The sequence below is a fragment of the Nomascus leucogenys genome, chromosome 8, assembly GCF_006542625.1.
Source record: "Nomascus leucogenys isolate Asia chromosome 8, Asia_NLE_v1, whole genome shotgun sequence".
In the NCBI taxonomy this organism is placed as follows: domain Eukaryota; kingdom Metazoa; phylum Chordata; class Mammalia; order Primates; family Hylobatidae; genus Nomascus; species Nomascus leucogenys.
The window spans coordinates 107748757-107766652 of NC_044388.1; the positions used below are offsets into that span (position 1 = coordinate 107748757).

A 17896-nucleotide genomic window follows, 5' to 3' on the forward strand; every position below is an offset into this window, starting at 1 on the left:
ACTGAAAGGGCAGCTCACAGCCCCTTGAGCTTGTCTCACACTTTCTTTTTTTTTTTTTGAGACAGAGTTTCACTCCTGTTGCCCAGGCTGGAGTGCAGTGGTGCGATCTCGGCTCACTGCAACCTCCACCTCATGGGTTCAAGCGATCCTCCTGCCTCAGTCTACCGAGTAGCTGGGATTATAGGCATGCACCACTGTGTCCAGCTAATTTTTGTATTTTTAGTAGAGATGGGGTTTTGCCATCTTTGTCTGGCTGGTCTCGAACTCCTGACCTCAGGTAATCCACCTGGCTCGTCCTCCCAAAGTGCTGGGATTACAGGCGTGAGCCACCGTGCCCAGCCCCACACTTCCTCTTTAATGCTGCACAACCAATGTCACCAGGCTCCAGAGGAAGAGGCAAGCCTAGGAAGGTGATCCCAAGCACCCACAAACTGCTCCCTAAAAAGACTAAATACTGCCGGGCGCAGTGGCTCATGCCTATAATCCCAGTGCTTTGGGAGGCTGAGGGAGGAGGGTCACTTGAGGCTAGTTCAACACCAGCCTGGGCAACATAGTGAGACCCTCATCTCTAAAAAGAAAAAAGAAAAGAAAAACATTAGCAATGGTGGTTATGTGCCTATGGTCCCAGCTATTCAAGAGGCTGAGGTGGGGGGATCCCTTGAACCCAGGAGTTCAAGGTTGCAGTGAGCTATGGAAAAAAGAAAAAGACTAAACACAACCACCTCTGCCTGACTTTTCTGTAAAACTGTGATCTCTTCAGAGGTCTTTCTGAACTCTTGATGTTGAAGTCCTTGTAGAAACCTGCTAGCCAAGCAGAGAACCGCAGTGATGCTCCCAGCCTTCTAGAAATGAGGAGGACCCCATCCATTTCAAAAGCAGCCCAGAGGCTGATTTTAGGGGTCTTGCTCCTAACACAGCCAGCATTGCTGGGAAGGTTCAGCCGCCAGTGCTCAGGGCCTGGGACTGTGGGGATTTCAGGTGCCAGAGAGTGATCACAAGCCTCATCTGGCACAAGGGACTCATGGGGCTGCCCCTGGCAAGAGGGGGTGGGGACCCTCATGATGTCAGTGCATCCCAAATGATGAGGACATGTCATGACATTGGGACTGAGAGTGCGTGAACTCAGGCCAGCGTTAGCCACTCAGCCAGGGTGATGATTCTTTCCTTCTTTCCCTCAAAGCAATTTTGAGGCATTTTCCACAGAGTCACCTGAGGGTGCCCTCAGGGAGTGAACAGCAGACTGGGGACAAGGACTGAGGCTCAGGGTGCCTAAGTTTGGGGCTCTTTCACAGGGTACGGAGAAGACCACCCCCTGCACAGGGGTCAATACTGTAAACTGGATGGGATCTCAAGGAAGGAGGGCTGAATCTCTTCCTCCTCAGCTTAGGAGGAAGTGTAACAGGCTTGTACAACTCAGGCCGGGCTCTCAGTCCCAGATCTGTGCCCCACTTGCTTGTTGATCTTGGGCAATACTCAGTTCTTCTGAGCTCCAGTTTCTCTACCTATGAAACTGGAGCTAATAGAGGCTGCCTTGCAGGTGGCTGTCAGGACTACCTTCGATAGGGCATGTGAAGCTTTAGCTCAGGGCACACCATGGCTGCAGCTCAGGAGGTTTTTAAAGGTTTGCAGGCTCCAGTGCTGGAGACACTGATGAATGGGTTAAAGCCTCAAAATGGTGGCCTAAATTAATAGGGATTTTCAGCCACTTGAGACTGTTTGAAAGGAAACGATGGCTACCCCTCCCTTTCCTTCTCCCCTCTACAGACCCTGCATGAGGACCGCCGCCCACACTTGTTCTAGGAGCTGGAAGGGTAAGGCTTTCTGGCATCTGCTGCAGTCTGCAAGGATGCCATCCTGCCCAGTGTCTGAGCTCAGAGGACCCCTCCCCTAGGGAAGGAAAGGGGGTGAACCTGAATGGCACGTAGCCCAAGATAACAGGGGTGGAGGGGGAGGCCAACAGCTCTTTAAACACTTGTCCAAGCAGAGGGAGAGGAAGAGAAGGAAATGCTTCTGGCATTGCCATTGCACACCCCTCTGCGGGAGCCCTGGTTTCTGATGAGCGAATATACAAGACAGATGGGGATGACATCATTAGTCCCACAGAGCCAGCTCTCCCTCTAGCTGGGGGACCACACCGCTGAGGCCATCACACATGCTGGGCAACACCCACTGAGGAGCTGGGGATACATGACATCATCGCAGCCGCCGCCTTCTGTGGACCACGCAGCGAGCCCTCAGGGTGATCCTTGCTGGATTGAACCAAGCCAGGTCTTCCCTTCTTTGAGAATGGGGCCCAGCTCTAAGCTGGGCTCAGAAGCTCTCATTTGGGAATTTGGAGTAGAGATTCCATTTCTAGGTCATAGAAGTTCTCTGCTGGATGTGTCAACTGAGGCCAGGGAAGCCTGGGGCTGTGTGGCTGATGTGACCACACACATTGAAACGGTGACAGCTGTGCTGCCAAGAAAATCGAAGCAGAACTATGCTAGTGAAGCAAGGAGAGGGTGGGGACAGAGGGGGCCAGGCAACTTCCAGAAGTGTGGAGCAGTTAGGGGAGCTAGAAGAAAACCGAATTTCCAGGAGAACTCTCCTTATTACTTTTATGGCAGACTTACAGTTGGAAAATATTTAAAACTTCAGCTCCACCCCTGGGCTCCAATAACATCATATATTAAAATGTCGGGTCTGAGAAGTGTCCTCAATTACTCCTGCCGGCAACCTCAGCTCCCAAGTCATTCTGGGAGCATGAACAGAGACAGTGTGCTCTAGACAGGGATCCTTAGACAATCACTCTGTGGAAACTAGGCAAGTTCTGCTGAAATTCACATATCCACCTCACTCTACGCAATGCTGTTGCTGCAATGCTGTCCTGCATGCCAGGACACTCCTTCCCCTCTGTCACTGTGATCAGACCAGAAGGTCAACTGCTGCCATCTAAAGAGGAGAATCCCTCGGGCTACATGGAGACCCGACCTGAGATTGTATAGAAACTGTAAAGAAGAGGTCAGCTGGTCAGGCTTTAAAAATGATCACGTGTAATGACAAAACCTGGCTCCCAGAAGTGTCCACATACCTGGCTGGCCTATCTTTTATGAAATAATGAGGCCACTGATTTGATTCTGGTCTAATGTTGAAATAAAACATACTGCCATTTCAGGTTATAAAATGCACTTCCTGACAACAGTGCAACAAAAGCTTACTGTGTTTGTTTTTCTTCTCTGGTAGAGGAGGTGGTTTTTCTGGGTCACTCGTTGATTCAGGAGCAGTAAAATCACCCACAAATTCGACAGGGGCTGAGGAACCTCCATGCTGAAAGGGCAGAATAGCAGCAAAGGGCGCGTAGGGGACGGATGGGATCGGGGCTGTGCTCTGTAGGTCCTCCCCAGAGATGTTGTCATACTGCGAGGGATGCCGCTCGTAGGACACCCTGCAGCCAGAGCTGTCCGCCGTCTGGGAGGCTGCGCTCCTGCGCTTCTTCTCGGGGAGAGCAGGCGGCGTATCTGTCTGCTGCCCTGGGGCCAGAGGTCCGTCCGGCTGGGGATGGCCGCCAAGAGGCAGCTGGAAAGGAGGGCCAAGAAATGGAGACCCAGACTCCCCCAAAGACTCTGGCAACGGGCTAAGGTTCCAGGCCGTCTGCTGAGGTATCTGGTCTGCGTTAGAGAGGTCTTGCTGGAGGAATTCATAGTCGGGATCATAGTGGTCTGCAGTTACAACAGGGAAAAAAGACTCGTTAGCCACAGGCCCTGCAGGAGCAGCCAGCTCCCCCTGCCCGCCTCTCGCCGGCTCGCTCATGGGTGTGTGACAAAGACCTGTCTCCGGGGTTTATTTTATATTTACATGTTATATTCTTCATTCTTCTCACTGATTATAAAAGCAAACCAGATAGGAATATGGCTGTTTGCTATACTTTATTTTTTACACTTCTTACTTAAAAAAAAAAAAATACACAACCATTACGGAAACCATGGCAAATTACATCAAGAAAATAAAAATCACCCACAATCCCATAATCTAACTGTACTTTCTATTTACATTTTGAAGTATTTCCTTAAATGTCTTTTTTGCCTATAAGGATTCCTTTTTGAAAAAGCCCAACTGAGGGCCGCGTGGTGACCCACGCCTGTAATCTCAGCACTTTGCGAGGCCGAGGCGGGCCAATCAGTTGAGGCCAGGAGTTCAAGATCAGCCTGGCCAATGTGGCAAAACCCCGTCTCTACTAAAAATACAAAAATTGGCTGGGCGCGGTGGCCCACTTTGGGAATGGAAAGATCACCTGAGGTCAGGAGTTCAAGACCAGCCTGGCCAACATGGTGAAACCCCGTCTCTACTAAAAATACAAAAAAATTAGCCAGGTGTGGTGGCACACACCTGTAATCCCAGCTACTTGGGAGGCTGAGGCAGGAGAATCACTTGAACCCGGGAGGCGGAGGTTGCAGTGAGCCCAGATCGTGTCACTGCACTCCAGCCTGGGTGACAGAGTGAAGCTCTGTCTCAAAAAAAAAAAAAAAAAAAAAGCAACTGAGAATATTACATAAATGGTCCTGTACTTTTTCTAGTTATCAATATGAGTGATTTTTAATAGCTACAGATTATTTCAGCAAATGAATGTACCATAATTCATCTGATTTCCTACCAATGAAATCTTGCTATTAATCACTGATTATGCTCCTAGGATACATTCTCAGAAGTGAAAATATCTAGTTCACAGGATACGAACAGCTTCCTGCTCTCTAAGCCCCCTGCCCAGCAGACTCAGAGGGGCCCGCACAGTACACATTCAACGCTGACTAACGAGAAGGCTGGCTCACGCAGCTCCCTCCCCTTCAGCCTCTGTCAAGTGTTGTCAGGACCCCCACCCCTTCGTTTAAAGCTCTCAACACAAATGGCTCTTAATTTTGGTAAAGAGAGTCAAATTACTCACTGACAGATGAACTAACAACAGTCACTGCTTGAATATCTAGGCTGTGGTTTTACATTGTGATTTCATTTACACGCTCAACTTCCTTGGGAGGCAGATACTGTTATCCTTATTTTGCAGATGAGGATGCTGAGGCTCAGATTTTAAACAAGTTGGCCAAAGCCACGTAGTCAATGATCGCATGACCTGGGACTCCCACCCAGGACTGTATGGCCCCAGAGAAGCCACTGAGACAGGATGGAACAGGAGGATACTGGCGGCTCACCTAGTGTTTCACAGCTTGTGTTCCGGGAGCACTGCCCACTGTCCCTGTCCAGAGAGGACAGCTGCTCATCTGACTTGCTGAGCTTGCCTATGCTGCTGCAGGGGGAGAGGCGGGGTGACTCTCCACCATACGAGTGGCTGCCTCCTGACAGTCGCCTCTGTGCATAACAGTCAACGTCAAAATCCTCAAGTGGAAAAAGAAAAACAAAGCCAAGTTACTTCTGAGAAACGGTGGCAGAGACCAGGGGTGAGACAACCGGTGCATTTACTTAAAGAAGGAAATACTGCCAGGCAAACTCAGAAACCACCTCTGACGTCAGCAGTCAAAGGACACATACAGCTGAGAAGCAGCCATCTGGAGTTTGTGGGGGGTGTGGCCAGGGAGGGCCCTGGGGCTGGGCTCACCTATCCCCAGGAGATGCCCTTTGGCTCTGGCTTCCCTGCCCTGACCCTTATCCCCATATGGGAACTTGGACCGTGTCCTGGAGAGAGAGTCTCACACCCTCGATGTGACAAACACCAGCGCCTGAAGACCACGGGTTTCTTTCAGCTTCAGGAGCCACATCCCTGAGCCCCCCACCCCCTCCCTGCCTTCCCATGCAGGGAACAGGGGCTGCATTACCTGCCTATTGATTCCAACAGGCAAACTGGAGCCACTGGTGGCTCGGCTCATGGGGGCCACCACAGCCACTCGGGTAGGGGACGGCGCCGACTGTCTTTTCTTGGGTGGCAATGCTGGTGGAGGACTGAAACAGACCAAAACGTCCAGGCAGACCAAACCACACTCACCAAAGCTCTTCAGTGTGATACTGGGGTACAGGATGTGGGGTTCTTTGATTACTAGACCCTCCACACCCAATGTTCACACTTCAACTCCTGCCTACTCCCCTCTGCCAAAATAAAACCTGTAAATACCAAATGAACAAAAAAGAACAACCCTTTCTTTTTCTTTCATAATAAATCATACCATGTCTCCCTGGGCTGAGGACACAAGGAGGCCTTCAGGAGAGCTCAGGGTGGCCAGGGACGGCTGGTGGGGTGGGGACAGCTCCAGAGTCAGCCTCCCAAGGGGGGCCAAGCCCTCAGCGCTGAAGGGAAAGGGCCCGAGCCCTGTCTTCCTCCCTTTCTTGCTCATTCTGCCATGGGAGGCACTGGACAAATAGGAAGGTAATTACCTATTATCAACCACCCGAATGCCAGGCAGAGGAGGCTTGGGGGGCGCAACCTCTTCATCCGTGGCATCTGGGAGGAGCTCAGTTGACTGTGACATCCCAGTCGTCTTGTTTAGGATCTCTACCTCGCGGTCTGTCAGGGGGAGCTCTGCTGGGCTGGAGAATTGGGAAGAACTTAGGGTTACAGAAGGTCAAAGACGGGACAGAGCACACACAGGCCCTGAGAAGGTGAGGATGTGACCAGGAAGAACATGGTGGGTGAGGTGGGGCTGAGGAGCAGGCTCCCTGGATATAGAACCCTGGGGTTCTGGTTTGGTTGCTAATGAGCTACTGGAGCTTGGCTGTGCCCCCAACTTTGCACCTCAATTTCCTCATCTGAAGATGATCTAAGGGCTCTCTAAAATGCTCCAGGCCGGGCACAGTGGCTCACACCTATAATCCCAGCACTTTGGGAGGCCAAGGCGGGCAGATCACTTGAGGTTAGGAGTTTGAGACCAGCTTGGCCAACATGGTGAAACCCTGTCTCTACTAAAAATACAAAAATTAGCTGGGTGTGGTGGCGTGCACCTGTAGTCCCAACTACTTGAAAGGCTGAGGCAGGAGAATTGCTCTAACCTGAGAGGAGGAGGTTGCAATGAGCCCAGATCGTACCACTGCACTCCAGCCTGAGCAACAGAGACTCTGTCTCAAAAACAAAAAAAAGCTCCAAATTTATGTTTTATATTTTTACCAGGAGCTTGGAGTAGAGATGAATATAAACCCTTACAACCATCCATGTCATCCTCAGTTTACTCTTGATCAAGCAAGAGTGCTCTCAAGTCAAAGCCCCCAAACCCGAGCCCTTAAAAGTTCTTTGTCACTATGAAACGAAGCTGCCCAGGAAAAGCACTGGTATGTGTCACTGGATGCGCTCACAGAAGATCCTTAGAAACAGTCATGCTGAAGGGTAAACTTGAGATGGGGCAATACTTCAAGCCTGTGTGAAATATATACACACTGCTAACCACTGAAAAAGGAATATGGGCTTCCAGCAGCCCACCCTCATGCTGCCCACCCACTGGGCCCTATCCTTGTCAAGTGCAGCCTTTGCCACTGAGCGTGACCCCCGCGACAGGAGGGTTAGTCAGCACCTACCCATCAGGCTTGCCGGCAGGGGAACTGGGCTTCACGGGGCTCGTCGGAGATGGACGTCCCTGCTTCTCGATGGTGAGCCTGACCAGCTCCTACCCCACAAGAAAAAGGCAGTGAGCAAAGCTCCCGTCACTGAGTTTCCACCAGAAGGCAGGCAGGTGCTGTCTGTCCTCTGCTGCTGGGTCTCATTTCTGTGCCTATAGATTCCCCACGCACCATAAACGCAAGTAACACTTGCCTTAGGTAATCTGCATGACTTCCCAAATGTCCCCTGCCCTCCAAAAATACCTTCATGGCATGTCAAGAAGTTTCAAATGCATAAAGGCACTTCCTCTTGGAAGGGGAAATGGCAAACCCCAGACTCTCAAAATGATTGTTTATCACACAAATTAAAACACTTGGCCGAACAGATTCCCAGTCAGTTTGTTGGGGAATAACTCTGTTCCTAGTTCTCTAAAGCCATTAGATCATATGCATGATGATGGCACTGGGTGGTTTCCCAAGGCGAGCTGGCCACAGGTGTGGTGGAGCTGCTAGCTGGTGGGGGTGGGTGGGGGCTGGCTGGGATCCTTGTCAATGGAGAGGGAGTTAAGGGGAGATAACCCAGCAAAGAAATCACTTTAGAACCATTAACTGAGAAAAACAGAAAAGAAAAATAGCCTTTTTCAAATCATAGCAAAAGAAAAAAAAAGGGAAGACATTAAGGGCCCATGTGTTTTTTTTTTTTAAATTAGAATGCATTTTCTCCCAGTTTGATGAGTTTTGACAACTGCGTATACTCAAGTAAGCGCCACTAAAAACACAAAGAACATTTCCATCACCGTCTTCAGCCAATCTGCCCTGCCCCAACCGTTTTTTAACTTCTATTATCATAGATTACTTATGCCTGTCCTAGAACTTGATATAAATGGAACCATATCATACATACACTTTTGTGTCAACCTTCTTTTTAAAAACAGCTTTACGGATATATAACTCATACGCCATTAAATTCACCCATTTAAAGTGTACGATTCAGTGGTTTTTAGTCTGTTCACAGAGTTGTGTGACCATCAACACAATCAATTTTAGGACTTCTCATCACCCCAAAAGGAAACTCTGCATTCCCCTCGACCCCCAGCCGCTGGCAGCTGCCAATCCACTTCCTGTCCGCATATCTTTGCCTGCTCCGTCCCCTGAGCTCAGCGTCAAGGGCTGTGCTTCGTGTGTGCGAGGCGCCTGCTGCTCGCTGCCGGCAGTGTTCTCACGTGTGGATGCACCACAGCTTCTCCCTCCACCTTCCTGTCGATGGACTTCTGGCCTGGCCAGGGCCTGCATGTGTGTGATGAGGGGCTTCCAGCAGGAAGCTGTTTCCAAGTTATAGAGGAGGTGGCAGCAGATGCCAGTGGGCAACACAGTAACCAGAGATGCTGAACCAGCGGCTGCCAAGCCTCTTCAGACTCAAAAAGCACCACACACAAAAATGGCAGCGTATGCTGCAAATAAGGCAAAGAGTCAGTTACCATCCTTCCCAGCGCAAGGGTTCTTTCGAAAACACAAAAACTAGAAGGTGAACATACCGAAAAAAATATCAAACAAGAAATTTACAGATACCAATGGTCAGTAATCATAAGACATTCACCATCTTAGATGGTAATAAAATAGAAACTTCCAGACATGGTAGGTGGGAGCACCACTTCAGACAGCCTCTCCAGAGGGATGACTTATCAGTATATATCAAAAGCCTTAAATATTTGCATTAAGAGAATTTTGCACCAGGTGCAGTGGCTCATGCCTATAATCCTAGCACTCTGGAAGGCTGAGGCAGAAGGATGGCTTGAGCCCAGGGGTTCGAGGAGCAGTGAACTGTAATCACACTCCAGCTGAGGTGAGAGATTGAGACTTCGTCTCTTAAAAAAAGAATCCTGTCCAAGAAAAATGTCAGGAATGTGTGCAAAAATTAAACCACAAAAGATGGTCATCACAGAATATACATAAGATTATGTATCATTAATGTGGTCATTTTGAATAGTGCAACATCCCACAATTAAATATTTGATAATATGTACTGATTACATAAGTCATGATAGAACCAGACAATGGGCTGACCATTACATTGTTATTAAAAACAAAGTCACAAGAATATGCACTGTATCATGGAAAGATACTGTAATACACTGAGTGGAAAAACAGTTCTAGGTGATATGCTGGTTTATATTGCACGTTTTGTAAACAAAGCCAAATCAAGAATATATGTAACACAAAAAATATGGCTATGAAACACACTTTTATCTTGTTCTTTTTCTATTTTCTAAATTTTCTGAAATGAACATATATTACTTCTGAAATAATAATTAAGCAACCCCCCCGCCCCCAAAACTAAATGCATATATCAAACTCTTGGGCTCAAGTGATCCTCCTACTTTGGCCTCCCAAAGTGCTGGGATTACAGGTGTGAGCCACCACGCCCAGCCAGGCATATCCATAGATGCAGGTTCAGTGTTACCCTAATCTGTGACAGTTGTTACCCCATTCAGATGTCTATTCTTGAAGAAATGTGGAGAAGCAAAATCTCTAAGAGCCAAGTACTGGCAAGAAAGGAGAACCTTAATACTTGCATGTTAGCACAATTTAGAAGTTAATATTTAAGGAACAGCCATCTAGCTGGTGATTACAAACAGGACAAGATGGAGGAGGAGAGACTACACAATCAGTGAAGAGAGCAGTTAGAACAGAGGCAGCTCCCTTGCACCCTATCGCCTGGAGGAGGGAGGACGGTGGGAGAGGTAGCTCTTCCTAAAAGCACAACACCAGACCCCAAAGAAGAGCATCACGGCCTTAGAGGGAGTTAAAGAGCACCAGAATACAGTGCCCTGGATGCCCCACTTTCAGATTCACTCTTCTTCACAAGCAGGGCAAAAGGAATAGAGAGAAGTCTGTGTTGTCTGCGTCTGTTGATACAGGAAAACATTCTCGATTCTTCATTGATTCATGAGCAATTATAATTAGATCGTCATCTTTCTGGAGAGGCAGCTGTGAACTCAGCTAATGAACAATGGCAAAACAATCCTGGAATGACAGGCACACATGTGCAGGCATGCGCCCAAATTCAAAGATGACGTCATGATCCCGATGACGTCATGATCCCAATGACGCTCCCTACACTAGCTCGCATGGCCTAGGCTTGAAAAGAGTATAAAAGGGGCGGGCTGCTTTTTAAATTTACCACCTATCTCCCTGCCTAGACAGAAGGTCTTTAGTCTTGACTTGCCTTAACTATCACAGAAGAGAAACCTTAAAATGTGCACATATCTGGCTACTGTGCTAACACCCTAATCTCATTGAAAGTTGACCATTTATAATTTGGCATGAGCCCAACACCTCCTACTGAAGGTAGAATTTTTTGAAAGGGAGGTCAGACTTTTCAATTGTCCTGAGGCACAAGTTAGAAAAGACTGAAAAACGCCAGATGTGGTTGCTCATGCCTGTAATCCTAGAACTTTGGGAGGCTGAGGCGAGTGAATCACTTGAGCCCAGGAGTTCAAAACCAGCCTGGACAACATGGTAAAAATCTGCCTCTACAAAAATTAGTTGGACGTGGTGGCATGCAGCTGCGGTCCCAGCTACTCAGGAGGCTGAGGCTGGAGGATCGCTTGAATCCAGAGGGCGGAGGTCGCAGTGAGCAAGACTGTGCCGTTGTTGCACTCCAGCCTGGGCAATAGAGTGAGACTGTCTTAGAACAAAAAAAAAAAAAAAAAAAGACTGGAAGAGACTACTCTAGAGTCTATGTCTAAAGCAGTGACTGGAAACTGCCGACTGGTCACTGAAAATCAGTTTTCAAAAGTCAAAAACGGTATTTGGAAAAGTAGCTCTCCAAATATGTAATACTTTATTTCCATGTTCATTTTATTCATATTGAAAATGATCATAGGCTGGGCGCGGTGGTTCACGCCTGTCATCCCAGCACTTTGGGAGGCCTAGGTGGGCGGATCACTGGAGGTCAGGAGTTCGAGACCAGCCTGGCCAACATGGTGAAACCTTGTCTCTACTAAAGATACAAAAATTAGCTGGGCGTGGTGGTACGTGCCTGTAATCCCAGCTACTTGGGAGGCTGAGGCAGGAGAATCACTTGAACCCAGGAGGCGGAGGTTGCAGTGAGCCCAGATCATGCCACTGCACTCCAGCCTGGGCAACAAGAGTGAGAATCCGTCTCAAAAAAAAAAAAAAAGAAAGAAAGAAAAAGAAAATGATCACAGAGAGGGAAGGGCTTAAATAAGCGTTGACAAGTCAAAATACAGCTCTGGTGCTCAAGTAACAGAGGAAATTAACTGGTGAAGTTGGGAAGAGGTGGGGTACTGATTTCAAAAGGTCATGCTGGGATACCTCTTTGACCTCGAGTGGCTCGGCCCCCCAGCATCCAGGTGCTAGGCTGGGTGTGGTTCTCAGAGAAAAACATTGAGGGTCTTTAAATTCCTCAGATTTCCTCCCTTCAAGAGCCATAATCAGCTCTGAGCTACAGGCTCCCGGTGGAAAAGCAGCCCCAGAGCCAGATGAGGGGACAGGGGTCTATTTTTTACCTGAGATGATAAGACTACCTGGAAAAGAGCCATAATCACTGTCAAAAATGGTCACTGTGAGCCATTATAAATGAACACTTCTCCAGGTAACACTGTTTCCCCACTGCCTCCTGGTCACCTAGTTCTTACCAGGTACTTTATATACTTTATCTTACTGAATTTCCTCAAATCTTCAGGGTAAATATTTTAAAACCTACTTGAAACTCAGGGAAGTAACTTGCCCAAGGTTATACAGCTTGAACAAGTGGCATTTATGTGGAGGTTTAAATGATAAATGCTACTAGGCATTCAGGGACAAAACCAAAGTAATCCTGTTTTACAACATATGTTCAATCATTTGAAAAAAAAAAAAAAAGAGGAAAGACTCCCTTGAACAACTGAATGAATTACGTAAACAATGGTGAGTCAGTGTAAAGAACGTCCAACGCCCCTCCTCCAAGTGGGCTGACAACATCCTCATGAGTGCATTTCCCTTCTGCACAGCTCCAGTCCCTCCCAGCTGGGGGAGGCTCTCTCACGCCACCAGGGCATGGGCTTTTAAGGTGTCCCAGGCCTGAAAGGGACGGTGAGAGAGGCTGGAAGCCAGCTAGCTTGGAGGTGGGAGTGCAGAGAATCCTGTCCTCCCATGGGAGGCAGCTCAGGGTGACATGGTGCACAGGTGCCGGGGAGGAGGCAGCAGGTTGGGGGTGGGAATCACAGCCTTGCCAGACTACTGCTCCACCTGAGCCTGAGTCTCCACACCTGTGAAAGGGGCAAGGGGCAGCCATTTATGCCTATTATGGAGGGTTGTCATGAGTATTAAGTGAGGACAATGTACAAAAAGCACCCCATAAATGTTAGCTGTTATTACTATTAGACAATAACAACAAATGCCAACGTCATAGTGTCTCGATCACTCTCACTGCCTGTAATGACTCCAGCATGAAAAGCTACCAGCCACAGGCAGCTCCTGTCCATCCTCCAGATGCTGGCCTGTCTGTTCCTTGGGGAAGCGTCTCTGACCACCCTGAGAAAGGAAGGTCATCATACCCTTTCATCGCACCCTGTGCCATCTCCCTTGGCAGCGCTATACCACATGGGTGTGCCTTTGTGTTTGCGGTCCTGCCCCCCTTAGACTGTAAGCGCCATAAGGCAGGGTCTGTGCCAGCTTTGCTCATATTTCCAATTATCTCTCACTGCCTGGCACATAGAAGGTTCTCACTAAATGCTTCTTGAATAAATGAAACAAAACTGAATTTGTAAAGCTTCTCACCTAGATAATCTTTGTTCTGGCTAAAATATTTTTAAAGCAATTGTGGAAAAGTTATTTGCTCTGACACTGACAAGTTCATAACCTATAGGTTTCTCTCTCCTTTTTTTTGTCCCAGTCACTTTGAAAAATCAAGGAAATTTTTCTTTCAGACATGCCTTTCTACTAATGAAGTGGTGCTGTAATGACTCCATAGAAGAAACGTACTTGGGAGTGCCACAAAGCTTTATGAGTGGAAACTCACTCTCCTCTGTTTTGGCTGCTCTAACTTGTGAACATCTCATCAGAATCAATTTGACAGAAGGAAACCTTAACAATATTACCTGAAAAATAACAATTTTCGGTAATAGCATTTTCAGAAGCCTAGACAGGAACAGCAGGGGTGGGTGAGCCAGAGTGACTCGGGGCTGCTGATAAAGCCCAGGCCACGTCCCATTCTGCTCTGCTGAACCCAATGTGCTACTGTGAGGACCAGATATGATAATGTACATGCCTGTCCTCCAAATCCTGGAAAGGGCCATCAGCTCTGATCACAACAGCTACCCTGGGCTACATCCTTGAGTCTCGCTGCCCTAAGCAGATACTAGTAACTTTTTGGAATGAAGGTAACATGGGGAGGCTGGGCGCAGTGGCTCACACCTGTAATCCCAACATTTTGGGAGGTCGAGGCGGGCAGATCACCTGAGGTCAGGAGTTTGAGACCAGCCTGGCCAACATGGCGAAACCCCATCTCTACTAAAAATATAAAATTAGCTGGGTGTGGTGGCTCACACCTGTAATCCCAGCATCTCGGGAGGCTGAGGCAGGAGAATCACTTGAACCCAGGAGGCAGAGATTGCAGTGAGCAGAGATCGCACCACTGCACTCCAGCCTGGGTGACAGAGTGACATTCCATCTCAAAGAAAAAAAAAAAAGGAGAACATGGGAGAATTCAGAGGAAAATATTGATGCCATCTAGGCAAGCCCCTTTTACATGAACTCCATGGCCCCAGCAGACACGTCAGCCTCCCCTTAAATACTGCCGGGGGTAGACGGCCACCCAGATGTCCTGGCAAACACACATTTCATTCTGGAGCAATTTGCAATGCTGAGCAATGCTTTCTCAGCCTCTCTCTGTAATTTAAGCCCTTTGGGGGTCCTTATTCTACTCTCCAGAGCTGCTGGGGAATGTTAAGCCAAGGAGGCAGCTTTCAGGAATTTGTTAGCCTGGTTGAGTGGGAAGGAATTTTTTTTGACCTGGGGTAAATACCTCAGCTATAATTTTGGATTGAGGGGTCCAGAATGGAGAGGGACACAGGTTTTTCAAGCCAAGAGATCTGTTTACAAAGCATGCATCTAGCACCACATAATTAATAATAAATAGCAGCTAAGGCCTGACTGCTCTGTATGCGCCAGGTGCTGTTCTAGAAGCATTATGTATATTGACCAGTGTAATCTTTCCTATAATCCTGCGATGCACGATGCTATTATTATACCTACTTTATAAAAGAGTTACTTAAGGTGCAGAGCAGTTGAGTAAATTGTTCAAGTTCATAGACTACTAGCAAGTGGTGAACGTGGGATTCAAATCTAGCCAGGTGCTAAGGCTGGCCCCCTTTCTACTACATTATATGGCCTCACGTAACAGCGGGGTTTCCACTGTCCTGCTGCCTGCAGCCCTGGCCCTGACCCAAAGGCCCTTACCTGGTTCATGTCCAACATTCTGTCTTGCTTCCCATCCGCTAGGACTTATTTTCTCTATTAGGATTTGTTCCCCTAACCCCAATTCCAGACCTTCTATGGCCTTTGCTTCCCATCTTAACTAGGATTCATAATTTCTTATGCTGTTTCTGACTTCTCTGGATAGCAAATACACAGACCGCATCACGGATACCAAGTAAATATAGAAAGTTCCATTTCTTACTCACTCCTGCTTTTCTACCAAGAATCCTAGAAGTTCCCAGAACATGAAAAGGTAGCACTGATATGACATGCTGGGAGCTTTGCTTAAAGTCATTGTGAAAATGATCTCCATTGCATTTTGTCCAGCTGACAAGCATGCTCAGACAGCACGATGCTATGAAGACTCACTAAGATTTAATGCAATGCTCAGTAAGGGCTGACTGCTCTGGACAGCTTTTCCATAAGAGCCATTTGCACCAGTCCTGAGAGAAGTAAGTAGTTACGGGATAGAGCGCACCAACACCAGAGACGCGGAAAGACATTCTAATGTTTGAAGGTTAGGAGCAAGCTCTTATGTGACAAGCACCAGCAAGCAGGCTGCTCTAAGTCCCTGACTGGGACTGTCTGGAACCTGCACCGGTACCTTCACTCCATCCAGCACAGCCTTGATGACCCCCTTCACAGTCGTCACCATCTCCTTGTCTTCTGAGTTCACACCTTCCAGCATCACTTGGTCAGACCAGCGAATGAGGTTGGCGAGACTTTGGTACACTCGGCTATAGCAGGAAGAGAGGGCTGAGCTACAGGGAAGAGAAGAATGGAAAAAAAGAAAATCTAAAGCATGACCATCACTTAATACAGAGCCAGCTTCTTGGTGACGAGGGTGTGTTTCTCCATCTTTCTTTGTGCAAAATCCATACTGCCTTTTAATAAGCAAACTTCTCCCATGAGCCTTTTTCATTACATCCCATAAAGATTTTGTGGAGCTTTATATTCTAATCTGTGTTTCAAAATTTTTTTCATTTCCCAAATGTAACATTACAAAAATTCCACTACGACAGTTAAGATGCTTTTTCAAACTTCACATCCTTCTACAAGATTCTGATCACATCTCTCAAGGAGTGCCCCATCTTCCCCTCCTTCTAGCTGCTAATCACTAGACCAGGTCCAAGCAGTGTATACTGATTGTTAGCAATTAGAATCAAATCTATTTTAGATGTGCCACAAGGAGCCGACAGGTTTGCAGAATTTTAACAGTCATGAGCTCAAAACAGGTCTGCAGTTTATTAGAATTCCTCTGTCACGGGGCCAGCTTCATCTTCTGCACTATAACCATGAGACAGACGTCAGGAGCGCACGAATGAAGACTTATTTTGAGAATAGCAAATCAGGGGTGACGGGGCCTGTGATGGTGGTGGGGATGTGAGGGTGGGAACGCAGGTGAGTGTGCGTGTGTGTGTGTGTGAGACCACGCTGCCAGCTACACTGTGATGTCAGCGCCCACAAACAGAAGCCCTGAGTGCCTCAATGATTGTAGAGTTGCAGCCGAATGGAGAATTTTTATATCTTTCACATATTTTTAAATAACTAAAGATAATTTTCCTTAGGAATTGTGGAAAGGGTTATTTTTCCATTTCAAACAATTATCACAGAGGAAGAGCAACAATATAGAAAATTTATGTGCTGCAACCTCCTCTACTCCAAAAAAAAAAACCACCCAAAATGATGCAGACATTTAGGAGCCAAAGATATAACTTTGAGGAAAATATATAATATTGTAAGATATGATTAAAACAGGTTCTAAAAACAAAGCTATTTAAAACAAAAATGTGAACCAAACAGTGCTTTAATGAGAAGCTCTTCAGAATCAGGTAAGGAGGAAACAATTTTTGCAAGGATCTAAAGTTTCCATTTAGCCAGGCATTCCACGCTGCATGTTCCAACAGGAGGAAAAGGTCGGCAGGAATGAAAGCAAACTTTTCAAGTCCATTAGAAACAAACAAACAAAATTCCCAAAGGAGCCCTGAGAAAGCCAGGATTGGGCTATTTTAGAAGATGATATGGATGAAAAGTATTTGTTGTTGGAACTATTCTCTTAGGAAAGAGGATGGAGAGGGGAAAACAAAGACCCTGCAGTCTCTCCTGGGGTTGGACCAGAGCTGATCTGATCCTGCAGGGGAATGTGCTTCTAATGGCTGGGCTGGACCTGGCTCTGCTTCCTGGCAAGGCCAGGTGAGGCCTCTTGAAAGAAGCCTGCTGCCTTCCCCTGATGTGCTGTGGGAGGATTCCACTGGAGAAAGCATCTCACAGTCACACTGCTGGTGAAAGAGGGGAAACACTTTTATTCACTACTTCCTTTCTACCTGCATTGGATGCTAACGTTTCCCGGAAGGTGCTGGATTATGTCCAGCCTTCCCATCATTAGCTTAGAAGCAGAATACTCCTGTGTCAACGGGCTAAGACATAAGAAAGGAAGGAAAGTTGAGGACTATAAAAACGCCATGTGAGGCCCAGCTCCTGGCTCAGTTTCACAATGGAGCAAAGCCCTCCGCATGTGACGAGTGTGACTCACTCGGGAGTCCTCCATTCACAGCTCATGATAAGAGCCAGCTGCTTGTTGGAGGCCAGCCTATCACTGTCCCAGGAGCCGAGGTGAGGGTGGCAAAGGGCCTGTTTGCAAGGACCCCCCGCCCTCCGCCCCGCCCCGCAGAAGAAACGAGAAAGGACCTTCCAGCTCGCAAACTGCACTTAGGGAGGAAAGAGATAATGCAAAGCATCTAAAAGGAGCATCTGAGGAGGTATTTCCAATCACTGCGGGAGACCAAAAAACCACCTCCACTAGCCTGGAAGAATTTCAGAAGGAAAACCCCTTAATGGGATTAGTCAAAGGACTACCAGAAAACAAACCATATTTCATGGGTCCTTACAGCCACACCCAGGCACTTCC

General features: G+C 47.6%; 1 protein-coding gene across 7 annotated transcripts in view; it reads right to left on the reverse strand.

Moving 5' to 3' along the window:
* The window catches only part of RAPGEF1 (Rap guanine nucleotide exchange factor 1), a 164452-nt gene that overhangs the window by 47162 nt on the left and 99394 nt on the right, over nucleotides 1–17896 (reverse strand). For all 7 annotated transcript variants that reach the window (XR_004031460.1, XM_030818073.1, XM_030818074.1 and 4 more), the window contains 6 exons: nucleotides 15593–15749; nucleotides 7486–7574; nucleotides 6355–6507; nucleotides 5802–5925; nucleotides 5181–5364; nucleotides 3198–3698 (listed from right to left, as the gene is read on the reverse strand). Coding sequence is in view for 6 of the 7 variants with exons in the window: in XM_030818073.1 (XP_030673933.1) it covers nucleotides 3198–3698; nucleotides 5181–5364; nucleotides 5802–5925; nucleotides 6355–6507; nucleotides 7486–7574; nucleotides 15593–15749 (1208 nt within the window). In the remaining variant the exon portion in view is untranslated. The remainder of the gene's footprint in view (nucleotides 1–3197; nucleotides 3699–5180; nucleotides 5365–5801; nucleotides 5926–6354; nucleotides 6508–7485; nucleotides 7575–15592; nucleotides 15750–17896) is intronic.